Source organism: Salmo salar, chromosome 16, assembly GCF_965601325.2.
Source record: "Salmo salar chromosome 16, fSalSal1, whole genome shotgun sequence".
In the NCBI taxonomy this organism is placed as follows: Eukaryota; Metazoa; Chordata; class Actinopteri; order Salmoniformes; family Salmonidae; genus Salmo; species Salmo salar.
Genome location: NC_138306.1, coordinates 61111411 through 61125424, shown reverse-complemented (window position 1 = coordinate 61125424; position 14014 = coordinate 61111411). Strand labels below are relative to the sequence as shown.

The window sequence follows — 14014 nt, the reverse complement described above, 5'->3', positions numbered from 1 at the left end:
AGTCTGTTTACAGCTACAGTCTGTTTACAGCTACAGTTCACAGTCTGTTTACAACTACAGTTCACAGTCTGTTTACACTACAGATCAGTCTGTTTACACTACAGTTCAGTCTGTTTACAGCTACAGTCTGTTTACAGCTACAGATCACAGTCTGTTTACAGCTACAGTCTGTTTACAGCTACAGATCAGTCTGTTTACAGCTACAGATCAGTCTGTTTACAGCTACAGATCAGTCTGTTTACAGCTACAGATCAGTCTGTTTACAGCTACAGATCAGTCTGTTTACAGCTACAGATCACAGTCTGTTTACAGCTACAGTTCACAGTCTGTTTACAGCTACAGTTCACAGTCTGTTTACAGCTACAGTCTGTTTACAGCTACAGATCAGTCTGTTTACAGCTACAGATCAGTCTGTTTACAGCTACAGATCAGTCTGTTTACAGCTACAGATCAGTCTGTTTACAGCTACAGATCAGTCTGTTTACAGCTACAGATCACAGTCTGTTTACAGCTACAGTTCACAGTCTGTTTACAGCTACAGATCAGTCTGTTTACAGCTACAGTTCAGTCTGTTTACAGCTACAGATCACAGTCTGGTTATATTACATATACATTACACTACAGATACATTACACTACAGATACAATACGGATACTTTACATTACATTATAGACACATTACAGGTATATTACAGATACATTACATTACAGATACAATACATTACATATACAATACATTTTAGGTATATTACAGATGCATTAGAATACAATTACATTGCAAATACCTTACATTACATATACCTTACATTATATATACAATACATTATATGTATATTACAGATACATTACAGGTATATTACAGACACATTACAATACATATACATTACAGTTACATTACAGGTATATTACAGGTATATTATATTACATATACATTACAGTTACATTACAGGTATATTACAGATACATTACATTACATATACAATACATTACAGGTATATTACATATACAATACATTACATGTATATTACATATGCAATACATTACAGGTATATTACAGATACATTACACTACAGCTACAATACAGATACATTACATTACAAACACATTACAGTTATACTACAGATACATTGCATTATATACCAGATACATTACATTACAATTACATTACAGTTACATTACATATGCAATACATTACAGGTATATTACAGATACATTACACTACAGCTACAATACAGATACATTACATTAAACACACATTACAGTTATACTACAGATACATTGCATTATATACCAGATACATTACATTACAATTACATTACAGTTACATTACATATACAATACATTACAGATACCTTACATTACATATCTTACATTACAGATACATTACATATACCTTACATTACATATACATTACAGATACATTACATATACCTTACATTACATATCTTACATTACAGATACATTACATATACAATACATTACAGATACCTTACATTACATATCTTACATTACAGATACATTACATATACCTTACATTACATATACATTACAGATACCTTACATATACCTTACATTACATATCTTACATTACAGTTACATTACATATACAATACATTACAGATACCTTACATTACATATCTTACATTACAGATACATTACAGATACCTTACATTACATATCTTACATTACAGATACATTACATATACAATACATTACAGATACCTTACATTACAGATACATTACATATACAATACATTACAGATACCTTACATTACATATCTTACATTACAGATACATTACATATACCTTACATTACATATACATTACAGATACATTACAGATACATTACATTACAGATACATTACAGATACATTACATTACATATACATTACATATACATTACATTACATATACATTACATATCTTACATTACAGATACATTACATATACCTTACATTACATATACATTACAGATACATTCAAGACATTACATTACAGATACACTACATTACATATACATTACATATCTTACATTACAGATACATTACATATACCTTACATTACATATACATTACAGATACATTCAAGACATTACATTACAGATACACTACATTACATATACATTACATATCTTACATTACAGATACATTACATATACCTTACATTACATATACATTACAGATACATTAGATATACATTACAGATACACTACATTACATATACATTACAGATACATTAGATATACATTATATTACATTACATTACATATACCTTACATTACATATACATTACAGATACATTAGATATACATTACAGATACACTACATTACATATACATTACAGATACATTAGATATACATTACAGATACATTAGATATACATTACAGATACACTACATTACATATACATTACAGATACATTCAAGACATTACATTACAGATACACTACATTACATATACATTAGATATACATTATATTACATTACATTATAGATACATTGCATTACATCACAGATACATTACATTACAGATACATAGCAGATGCATGATATTACAGATGCATTACATAACAAATACATTATATATACACATTATATTACATTAGATATACATTACTTCACATTAAATATACCTAAAAAAAAATTGTTATCTAGTCTTGGCACCGATAGAGAGGGCAGCCGTGCTTCTAGCCCCTACGCAACTTTGCAGTATTTTGTTTGTGTTATTTCTTACATTATTAGGCCATAAAATGTTTTGATTATTACATACAGCAGGGAAGAACTTTTGGATATCACAGCAGCGATAACTCACCAGCATTACGACCAGGAATATGACCTTCCCGAATTGGATCTTTTGTTCGTACCCCCCAGGGCAATTTAACTGATTCCAGAGGTTGACACAAAACATCACCAGTGGAGAAAAGGTACTCAGAGTGGACTTCTAGTCTGACTCAGGAGGCGCGCACACCACCCACCGCTTCCGAGTATATTACTCACTAATGTTCAGTCTCTGGATGACAAGGTTGACAAGATCAGGGAAAGGATTTCTTTCCAGAGAGACACCAGGGATTGTAACATATTCTGTTTCACGGAAACATGGCTCTCTCGGGATATACCGTCAATCGGTCCAGCCATCTGGATTCTCAGAATTTTTTATTTCACCTTGATTTTACCAGGTAGGCCAGTTGAGAACAAGTTCTCATTTACAACTGCGACCTGGCCAAGATAAAGCAAAGCAGTGCGACACAAACAACACAGAGTTACACATGGAGTAAACAAACATACAGTCAATAACACAATAGAATAATCTATATACAGTGTGTGCAAATGTAGTAAGATTAGGGAGGTAGGGCAATAAATAGGCCATAGTGGAAAAATAATTACAATTTAGCAATTAAACACTGGAGAGATAGATGTGCAGAAGATGAATGTGCAAGTAGAGATACTGGAGGGCAAAGGAGAAAAAAAATAACAGTATGGGGATGAGGTAGTAGGGTGGGCTGTTTACAGATGGGCTGTGTACAGGTGCAATGATCGGTAAGCTGCTCTGACAGCTGATGCTTAGTTAGTGAGAGAGGTATAAGACTCTGCTGTGCTTTATCTTGGCCAGGTCGCAGCTGTAAATGAGAACTTGCTCTCAACCGGCCCACCTGGTCAAATAAAGGTGATTTTTTTTTTTTTTATATCAAAATTCGATCCAGTCATTTTTGATAAACACTATCTGCCTTCCAAATGACAATTATTATAATTCAAACATTAATTTAATGGAAAATAGATGTTTCTGGACAATGCACCATGCTGCCTTGTTGACAAAATGAGCAGCACAGATTACGGTTTGATTTGAGAAGGGTGCTTCTCACTCCCTGCATTCACCTGATGGCGTGATGGGCCCTTGCCTCAGCATCATCGAATCTGCCCATTATTTATTTATTTATTTATTTCACCTTAATTTAACCAGGTAGGCTAGTTGAGAACAAGTTCTCATTTACAACTGTGACCTGGCCAAGACAAAGCAAAGCAGTGCGACACAAACAACAACACAGAGTTACACATGGAATAAACAAGCGTACAGTCAATGACACAATAGAAAAAAAAAGAAAGTCTATATACAGTGTGTGCAAATGGCATGAGGAGGTAAGGCAATAAATAGGCCATAGTAGCGAAGTAATTACAATTTAGCAAATTAACACTGGAGTGATAGATGAGCAGATGGTGATGTGCAAGTAAAAATACTGGTGTGCAAAAGAGCATAAAAGTAAATAAAAACAATATGGGGATGAGGTAGGTAGATTGGGTGGGCTATTTACAGATGGGCTGTGTACAGCTGCAGCGATCGGTTAGCTGCTCAGATAGCTGATGCTTAAAGTTAGTGAGGGAAATATAAGTCTCCAGCTTCAGCGATTTTTGCAATTCGTTCCAGTCAATGGCAGCAGAGAACTGGAAGGAAAGGCAGCCATATAGGTGTTGGCTTTGGGAATGACCAGTGAGATATACCTGCTGGAGCGCGTGCTACGGGTGGGTGCTGCTATGGTGACCAGTGAGCTGAGATAAGAAGGAGCTTTACTTAGCAAAGACTTATAGATGACCTGGAGCCAGTGGGTCTGGCGACGAATATGTAGTGAGGGCCAGCCGACGAGAGCATACAGGTCGCAGTGGTGGGTGGTATAAGGGGCTTTGGTGACAAAACGGATGGCACTGTGATAGACTGCATCCAGTTTGCTGAGTAGAGTATTGGATGCTATTTTGTAAATGACATCGCCGAAGTCGAGGATCGGTAGGATAGTCAGTGTTACGAGGGTATGTTTGGCAGCATGAGTGAAGTGGGCTTTGTTGCAAAATAGGAAGCTGATTCTAGATTTAATATTGGATTGGAGATGTTTAATATGAGTCTGGAAGGAGAGTTTACAGTCTAGCCAGACACCTAGGTATTTGTAGTTGTCCACATATTCTAAGTCAGAATCGTCCAGAGTAGTGATGCTAGTCGGGCGGGCAGCAATCGGTTGAAAAGCATGCATTTGGTTTTACTAGCATTTAAGAGCCGTTGGAGGCCACGGAAGGAGTGTTGTTTGGCATTGAAGCACGTTTGGAGGTTAATTCAGTGTCCAAAGAAGGGCCAGATGTATACAGAATGGTGTCGTCTGTGTAGGGGTGGATCAGAGAATCACCCGCAGCAAGAGCGACATCATTGACATATACAGAGAAGAGAGTCGGCCCGAGATTTGAACCCTGTGGCACCCCCATAGAGACTGCCAGAGGTCCGGACAACAGGCCCTCCGATTTGACACACTGAACTCTGTCTAAGAAGTAGTTGGTGAACCAGGCGAGGCAGTCATTTGAGAAACCAAGGCTGTCGAGTCTGCCGATAAGAATACGGTGATTGACAGAGTCGAAAGCCTTGGCCAGGTCAATGACTACGGCTGCACAGTACTGTCTTTTATCGATGGCGGTTATGATATAGTTTAGGACCTTGAGCGTGGCTGAGGTGCACCCGTGACCAGCTCAAAAACCGGATTGCACAGCGGAGAAGGTACGGTGGGATTCGAAATGGTCAGTGATCTGTTTGTTAACTTGGCTTTCGAAGACTTTAGAAAGGCAGGGCAGGATGGATATAGGTCTATAACAGTTTGGGTCTAGAGTGTCTCCCCCTTTGAAGAGGGGGATGACCGCGGCAGCTTTCCAATCTTTAGGGATCTCAGACGATACGAAAGAGAGGTTGAACAGACTGGTAATAGGGGTTGCAACAATGGCGGCGGATCATTTTAGAAAGAGAGGGTCCAGATTGTCTAGCCCAGCTGATTTGTACGGGTCCAGGTTTTGCAGCTCTTACAGAACATCTGCTATCTGGATTTGGGTGAAGGAGAAGCGGGAGGGGCTCGGGCAAGTAGCTGTGGGGGGGGCGGAGCTGTTGGCCGGGGTTGGGGTAGCCAGGAGGAAAGCATGGACAGCCGTAGAGAAATGCTTATTGAAATTCTCGATTATTGTGGATTTATCGGTGGTGATAGTGTTACCTAACCTCAGTGCAGTGGGCAGCTGTGAGGAGGTGCTCTTTTTCTCCATGGACTTCACAGTGTCCCAAAACTTTTTGGAGTTAGAGCTACAGGCTGCAAATTTCTGTTTGAAAAAGCTGGTCTTTGCTTTCCTGAGTGACTGTGTGTACAGATACATTACAGATACCTGACATTACAGATACATGACATTACAGATACATTAGAATACAGATACCTGACATTACAGATACCTGACATTACAGATACATTAGAATACAGATACCTGACATTACAGATACCTGACATTACAGATACCTGACATTACAGATACCTGACATTACAGATACCTGACATTACAGATACATTAGAATACAGATACCTGACATTACAGATACCTGACATTACAGATACCTGACATTACAGATAACTGACATTACAGATACATGACATTACAGATACATGACATTACAGATACCTGACATTACAGATAGATTACATTACAGATACATTAGAATACAGATACCTGACATTACAGATACCTGACATAACAGATACATTAGAATACAGATACCTGACATTACAGATACATGACATTACAGATACCTGACATTACAGATACCTGACATTACAGATACATAACATTACAGATACCTGACATTACAGATACCTGACATTACAGATACATAACATTACAGATACCTGACATTACAGATACCTGACATTACAGATACGTAACATTACAGATACCTGACATTACAGATACCTGACATTACAGATACCTGACATTACAGATACCTGACATTACAGATACATTAGAATACAGATACCTGACATTACAGATACATTACAATACAGATACCTGACATTACAGATACCTGACATTACAGATACATTAGAATACAGATACCCGACATTACAGATACATTAGAATACAGATACATGACATTACAGATACCTGACATTACAGATACATGACATTACAGATACGTAACATTACAGATACCTGACATTACAGATACCTGACATTACAGATACCTGACATTACAGATACATGACATTAGAATACAGATACATGACATTACAGATACCTGACATTACAGATACCTGACATTACAGATACCTGACATTACAGATACCTGACATTACAGATACATTAGAATACAGATACCTGACATTACAGATACCTGACATTACAGATACCTGACATTACAGATACATTAGAATACAGATACCTGACATTACAGATCCATTAGAATACAGATACATGACATTACAGATACCTGACATTACAGATACATTACAATACAGATACCTGACATTACAGATACATGACATTACAGATACCTGACATTACAGATACCTGACATTACAGATCCATTAGAATACAGATACATGACATTACAGATACCTGACATTACAGATACCTGACATTACAGATACATTAGAATACAGATACATGACATTACAGATACCTGACATTACAGATACCCGACATTACAGATACATTAGAATACAGATACATGACATTACAGATACCTGACATTACAGATACATGACATTACAGATACGTAACATTACAGATACCTGACATTACAGATACCTGACATTACAGATACCTGACATTACAGATACATGACATTAGAATACAGATACCTGACATTACAGATACCTGACATTACAGATACCTGACATTACAGATACCTGACATTACAGATACCTGACATTACAGATACATTAGAATACAGATACCTGACATTACAGATACCTGACATTACAGATACATTAGAATACAGATACATGACATTACAGATACCTGACATTACAGATCCATTAGAATACAGATACATGACATTACAGATACCTGACATTACAGATACATTACAATACAGATACCTGACATTACAGATACATGACATTACAGATACCTGACATTACAGATACCTGACATTACAGATCCATTAGAATACAGATACGTGACATTACAGATACCTGACATTACAGATACCTGACATTACAGATACATAACATCACATTACAGATACATTAGAATACAGATACCTGACATCACATTACAGATACATTAGAATACAGATACCTGACATTACAGATACCTGACATTACAGATACCTGACATTACAGATACATGACATTATAGATACATGACATTACAGATCCATTAGAGGCATGTGTTTTAATGGAATGGAGAGTCATACCCTACTTTTCTGTGTGAATCAGCATAACCCTAAACCTAACCCCAGTAGCATCCCTGACCTTTAACTCCTGACCTCTGACCTTACCTTCATGAGGTCCAGCAGGGCTCCACTGATGAACCCCAGGTACTTCCTCTCCAGGGTGGTGGGGTGGTTCACAGCTGGGAACTGAAACGCACACAACAAATAGCATGGTTTGCATGTCATGCCTCTACCACCAGCAGCAGCAGCCAGTCAGCCAGTCAGTCAGTCAGCCAGCCCGTCAACCAGCGAGTCAGTCAGCCCGTCAACCAGCCAGTCAGTCAGCCAGCCAGCCGGCCCGTCAACCAGCCAGTCAGCCAGCCAGTCAGTCAGCCAGCCAGTCAGTCAGCCAGCCAGCCAGTCAGCCAGCCAGTCAACCAGTCAGTCAACCAGCCCGTCAGCCAGCCAGCCAGTCAGCCAGCCAGTCAACCAGCCAGTCAGTCAGTCAGCCAGCCAGCGAGTCATCCAGCCAGTCAGCCAGTCAGTCAACCAGCCCGTCAGTCAGCCAGTCAGTCAGTCACCTAGTCAACCAGCGAGTCAGTGAGTCAACCAGACAGTCAGTCAGCCAGTCAGCCGGCCCGTCAACCAGCCAGTCAGTCAGCCAGTCAGCCGGCCCGTCAACCAGCCAGTCAGTCAGCCAGTCAGTCAGTCACCTAGTCAACCAGCGAGTCAGTGAGTCAACCAGCCAGCCAGCCAGCCAGCCCGTCAACCAGCCAGTCAGCCAGTCAGTCAGCCAGCCAGCCAGTCAGCCAGCCAGCCCGTCAACCAGCCAGTCAGCCAGCCAGCCAGCCCGTCAACCAGCCAGTCAGCCAGCCAGCCAGCCAGTCAGTCAGCCAGCCAGCCTGTCAACCAGCCAGTCAGCCAGCCCGTCAACCAGCCAGTCAGTCACCTAGTCAACCAGCCAGTCAGTCAACCAGCCAGTCAGTCACCTAGTCAACCAGCCAGTCAGTCAGTCAGTCAGCCAGCCAGCCCGTCAACCAGCCGGTCAGTCAGTCAGCCAGCCAGCCCGTCAACCAGCCAGTCAGTCAACCAGCCAGTCAGTCAACCAGCCAGTCAGTAAACCAGCCAGCCAGCCAGCCCGTCAACCAGCCAGTCAGTCAGTCAGTCAGCCAGCCAGCCCGTCAACCAGCCAGTCAGCCAGCCAGCCAGCCAGTCAGCCAGCCAGCCAGCCCGTCAACCAGCCAGTCAGCCAGCCCATCAACCAGCCAGTCAGTCAGCCAGCCAGCCAGCCAGTCGGTCAGTCAGTCAGTCAGCCAGCCAGCCCGTCAACCAGCCAGTCAGCCAGCCCGTCAACCAGCCAGTCAGTCACCTAGTCAACCAGCCAGTCAGTCAACCAGCCAGTCAGTCACCTAGTCAACCAGCCAGTCAGTCAGTCAGCCAGCCAGCCCGTCAACCAGCCAGTCAGTCAGTCAGCCAGCCAGCCCGTCAACCAGCCAGTCAGTCAACCAGCCAGTCAGTCAACCAGCCAGTCAGTCAACCAGCCAGCCCGTCAACCAGCCAGTCAGTCAGTCAGCCAGCCAGCCCGTCAACCAGCCAGTCAGTCAACCAGCCAGTCAGTCAACCAGCCAGTCAGTCAACCAGCCAGCCAGCCAGCCAGTCAACCAGTCAGTAACGTCAGCCAGTCGGTAACACCAGCCAGAAACACCAGTCAGTAACACAAGCCAGTCAGCCAGCCAGCCAGCAAGTCAGTAATGATCTGAACCTCTCCTCACAGCAGAATGGAGATAAATTATGTGTCACTGTGATCCAATCAGTCATGCCACAGCTAGCAAGAGAGAGAGGGAGAAGACGGAAAAAGAGATGGAGAGAGAGAATACTGAAATAAGACCAGAGATAGAGAGAGAGAGAATACTGAAATAAGACCAGAGATAGATAGATGGAGAGAGAATACTGAAATAAGACCAGAGAGATAGAGAGATGGAGAGAGAATACTGAAATAAGACCAGAGAGATAGAGAGATAGAGAGAGAGAGAGAGAGAGAGAGAGAATACTGAAATAAGACCAGAGATAGAGAGAGAGAGAGAGAGAGAGAGAGAGAGAGAGAGAGAGAGAATACTGAAATAAGACCAGAGATAGAGAGATGGAGAGAATACTGAAATAAGACCAGAGATAGAGAGAGAGAGAGAGAGAGAGAGAGAGAGAGAATACTGAAATAAGACCAGAGATAGAGAGAGAGAGAGAGAATACTGAAATAATACCAGAGATAGAGATGGAGAGAGAGAATACTGAAATAAGACCAGAGATAGAGAGATAGAGAGAGAGAGAGAATACTGAAATAAGACCAGAGATAGAGAGATAGAGAGAGAGAATACTGAAATAAGACCAGAGATAGAGAGATAGAGAGAGAGAGAGAATACTGAAATAAGACCAGAGATAGAGAGATAGAGAGAGAGAGAATACTGAAATAAGACCAGAGATAGAGAGATAGAGAGAGAGAGAATACTGAAATAAGACCAGAGATAGAGAAATGGAAAGTTGGAGAGAATACTGAAATAAGACCAGAGATAGAGAGATAGAGAGAGAGAGAGAATACTGAAATAAGACCAGAGATAGAGAGATAGAGAGAGAGAGAATACTGAAATAAGACCAGAGATAGAGAGATAGAGAGAGAGAGAGAATACTGAAATAAGACCAGAGATAGAGATGGAGAGAACAGGAAGAAGAGCAGCGTAAGAGAGCGTGTGAGGGGGAGTGAGGGGAAGAGAGGTGGACAGATAGAGAGAGTACTGAGAGCAGAAACAGTTTCCAGCCTGTCCTACCCGTAGCCCGTGGAATCGAGGGTTATTGTAGAAGAGTTTCATCTGTTCAGTAGGCAGTGGTCCCAGGACTTTCTGGATGGTGAAGAGCTGATCTATCTCACTCTCTCCTGGGAACAACGGCTGGCCATCACTCAGCTCCCCCAGAATGCAGCCTACTGACCACATGTCTACTGCCTTACCATACGGAGCCCTGGGGGAAGAGGGGAGACGGGGGAGAGAGAGGGGAGAGGGGAGACGGGGGAGAGAGAGGGGAGACGGGGGGAGAGAGAGGGGAGAGGGGAGACGGGGGAGAGAGAGGGGAGACGGGGGAGAGAGAGGGGGAGACGGGGGAGAGAGAGGGGGGAGACGGGGGAGAGAGAGGGGAGAGAGGGGGAGAGAGAGGGGAGACGGGGGAGAGAGAGGGGAGAGAGGGGAGAGAGAGGGGAGACGGGGGAGAGAGAGGGGAGAGAGAGGGGAGACGGGGGAGAGAGAGAGGGGAGACGGGGGAGAGAGAGGGGAGACGGGGGAGAGAGAGGGGGAGAGAGAGGGGAGACAGGGGAGAGAGAGGGGAGAGAGGGGAGAGAGAGGGGGAGAGAGGGGGGAGACGGGGGAGAGAGAGGGGAGAGAGAGAGGGAGACGGGGGAGAGGGGAGACGGGGGAGAGAGAGGGGAGACGGGGGAGAGAGAGAGGGGAGACGGGGGAGAGAGAGGGGAGACGGGGGAGAGAGAAGGGAGAGAGAGGGGAGACGGGGGAGAGAGAGGGGAGACGGGGGAGAGAGAGAGGGGAGACGGGGAAGAGAGAGGGGAGACGGGGGAGAGAGAGGGGAGAGGGGGGGAGAGAGGGGGAGAGAGAGGGGAGAGAGGGGAGAGAGAGGGGAGAGAGAGGGGAGACGGGGGGAGAGAGAGGGGAGACGGGGGAGAGAGAGGGGAGACGGGGGAGAGAGAGAGGGGAGACGGGGGAGAGAGAGGGGAGACAGGGGAGAGAGAGGGGGAGAGGGGGGGAGAGAGGGGAGAGAGAGGGGAGACGGGGGAGAGAGAGGGGAGAGAGGGGAGAGAGAGGGGAGAGAGAGGGGAGACGGGGGAGAGAGAGGGGAGAGAGGGGAGACGGGGGAGAGAGAGGGGAGAGAGAGGGGAGACGGAGGAGAGAGAGGGGAGACGGGGGAGAGAGAGGGGAGAGGGGGGAGAGCGAGGGGAGAGAGAGGGGAGAGGGGGGAGAGAGAGGGGAGAGGGGGGGAGAGAGAGGGGAGACGGGGAGAGAGAGGGGAGAGAGGGGAGAGAGAGGGGAGAGAGAGGGGAGAGAGAGGGGAGACGGGGGAGAGAGAGGGGAGACGGGGGAGAGAGGGGAGACGGGGGAGAGAGAGGGGAGAGAGGGGAGAGGGAGGGGAGAGAGGGGAGACGGGGGAGAGAGAGGGGAGAGAGGGGAGACGGGGGAGAGAGAGGGGAGAGAGCGGGGAGACGAGAGGGGAGAGAGGGGAGAGAGCGGGGAGAGAGAGGGAGACGGGGGAGAGAGAGGGGGGAGAGGGGAGACGGGGAGAGAGAGGGGAGAGAGAGGGGAGACGGAGGAGAGAGAGGGGAGACGGGGGAGAGAGAGGGAGAGGGGGGAGAGAGAGGGGAGAGAGAGGGGAGAGCGGGGAGAGAGAGGGGAGAGGGGGGAGAGAGAGGGGAGAGGGGGGAGAGAGAGGGGAGACGGGGAGAGAGAGGGGAGAGAGGGGAGAGAGAGGGAGAGAGCGGGGAGAGAGAGGGGAGAGAGAGGGAGACGGGGGAGAGAGAGGGGAGACGGGGAGAGAGAGGGGAGAGAGCGGGGAGACGGGGAGAGAGGGGAGACGGTGGAGAGAGGAGACGGGGGAGAGAGAGGGGAGACGGGGAGAGAGAGGGGAGAGAGAGGGGAGAGAGGGGAGAGAGAGGGGAGACGGGGGAGAGAGAGGGGAGACGGGGGAGAGAGAGGGGAGAGAGAGGGGAGACGGGGGAGAGAGAGGGGAGAGAGAGGGGAGACGGGGGAGAGAGAGGGGAGACGAGGAGAGAGAGGGGAGAGAGAGGGGAGTCGAGGGGGAGAGAGAGAGGGGAGACGGGGGAGAGAGAGGGGAGACGGGGGAGAGAGAGGGGAGACGGGGGAGAGAGAGGGGAGACGGGGGAGAGAGAGGGTGGAGGTCATTATAATTGTATGGTTCATGTCTGCAGTATCATACCTGTACTGCACACCATTAACACATGTGTTGGTGCTTCATGTTTACAGTATCCAGGTAGAATGGGCTCAACCAGTACCACACACACACATACACACACACACACACACACACACACACACACACACACACACACACACACACACACACCAAACTCACCCCAGCAGGAGTTCTGGAGAGCGGTACCATCTAGTGGCCACGTACTCTGTGTAGTTGGCATCATTTCCCTCTGAGAGATTACGGGCGAAGCCTGACAAGAGAAGACAGACAGTGCAGTGAATAAAGAGAGAGAACAGGAAGTGACCTCAGAGACCAACTAACCAGGAACACAGCTAAAACAGTCAACTCATTTCAGTAGGATGATGGAACAGGAACAGGAACAGCCAGTCAGAGCCCCTCTCTCTTGCTCTCTGTATTAATTGAGTCAACAGAATGAGTCAACACTGAGCAGCTAAAGATAGACTGTAGATGTACTGCTCTACAGAGTCTATTGAGGTATCAGGGAGATTTATCATAGTGTCTGGTACGGTACCACCAGAACCAACTGGACTTTATCATAGTACGGTACCACCAGAACCAACCTGACTTTATCATAGTACGGTACCACCAACAGACGCTGTAACCTTCCAGAGAAGGTTACCACATGAAGACTAGTTGTTTCTATGGGAACTTAAATCAACATGTTAATGGCTAAGGACTGAAGAAATGAAAAAGACAGTTGATACAGGTAGAACAGTAGAGACTAAAGATTCTCTAACAGGTTGGTGCTGTTATTGGACTGAATGAAGATGACAGACAGACAGGTTGCTCTGCTTACCAAAGTCACATAGCTTGAGGACGTCATCAGAACTGATAAGAAGGTTCTCTTGGCTTTATATC

At 45.0% G+C, this 14014-nt stretch overlaps 1 protein-coding gene across 3 annotated transcripts in view; it reads right to left on the bottom strand.

The window, feature by feature from the left end:
• Positions 1-14014, bottom strand: part of LOC106573992 (cyclin-dependent kinase-like 5) — a 72700-nt gene extending 58686 nt beyond the window's left edge. For all 3 annotated transcript variants that reach the window (XM_045697535.2, XM_045697538.2, XM_045697539.2), the window contains exons 1-4: positions 13953-14014; positions 13295-13385; positions 10975-11164; positions 8282-8362 (exon numbers count right to left, since the gene is read on the bottom strand). In XM_045697535.2, coding sequence (XP_045553491.2) covers positions 8282-8362; positions 10975-11139 — 246 coding nt within the window. In that variant the 5' untranslated portion in view covers positions 11140-11164; positions 13295-13385; positions 13953-14014. The remainder of the gene's footprint in view (positions 1-8281; positions 8363-10974; positions 11165-13294; positions 13386-13952) is intronic.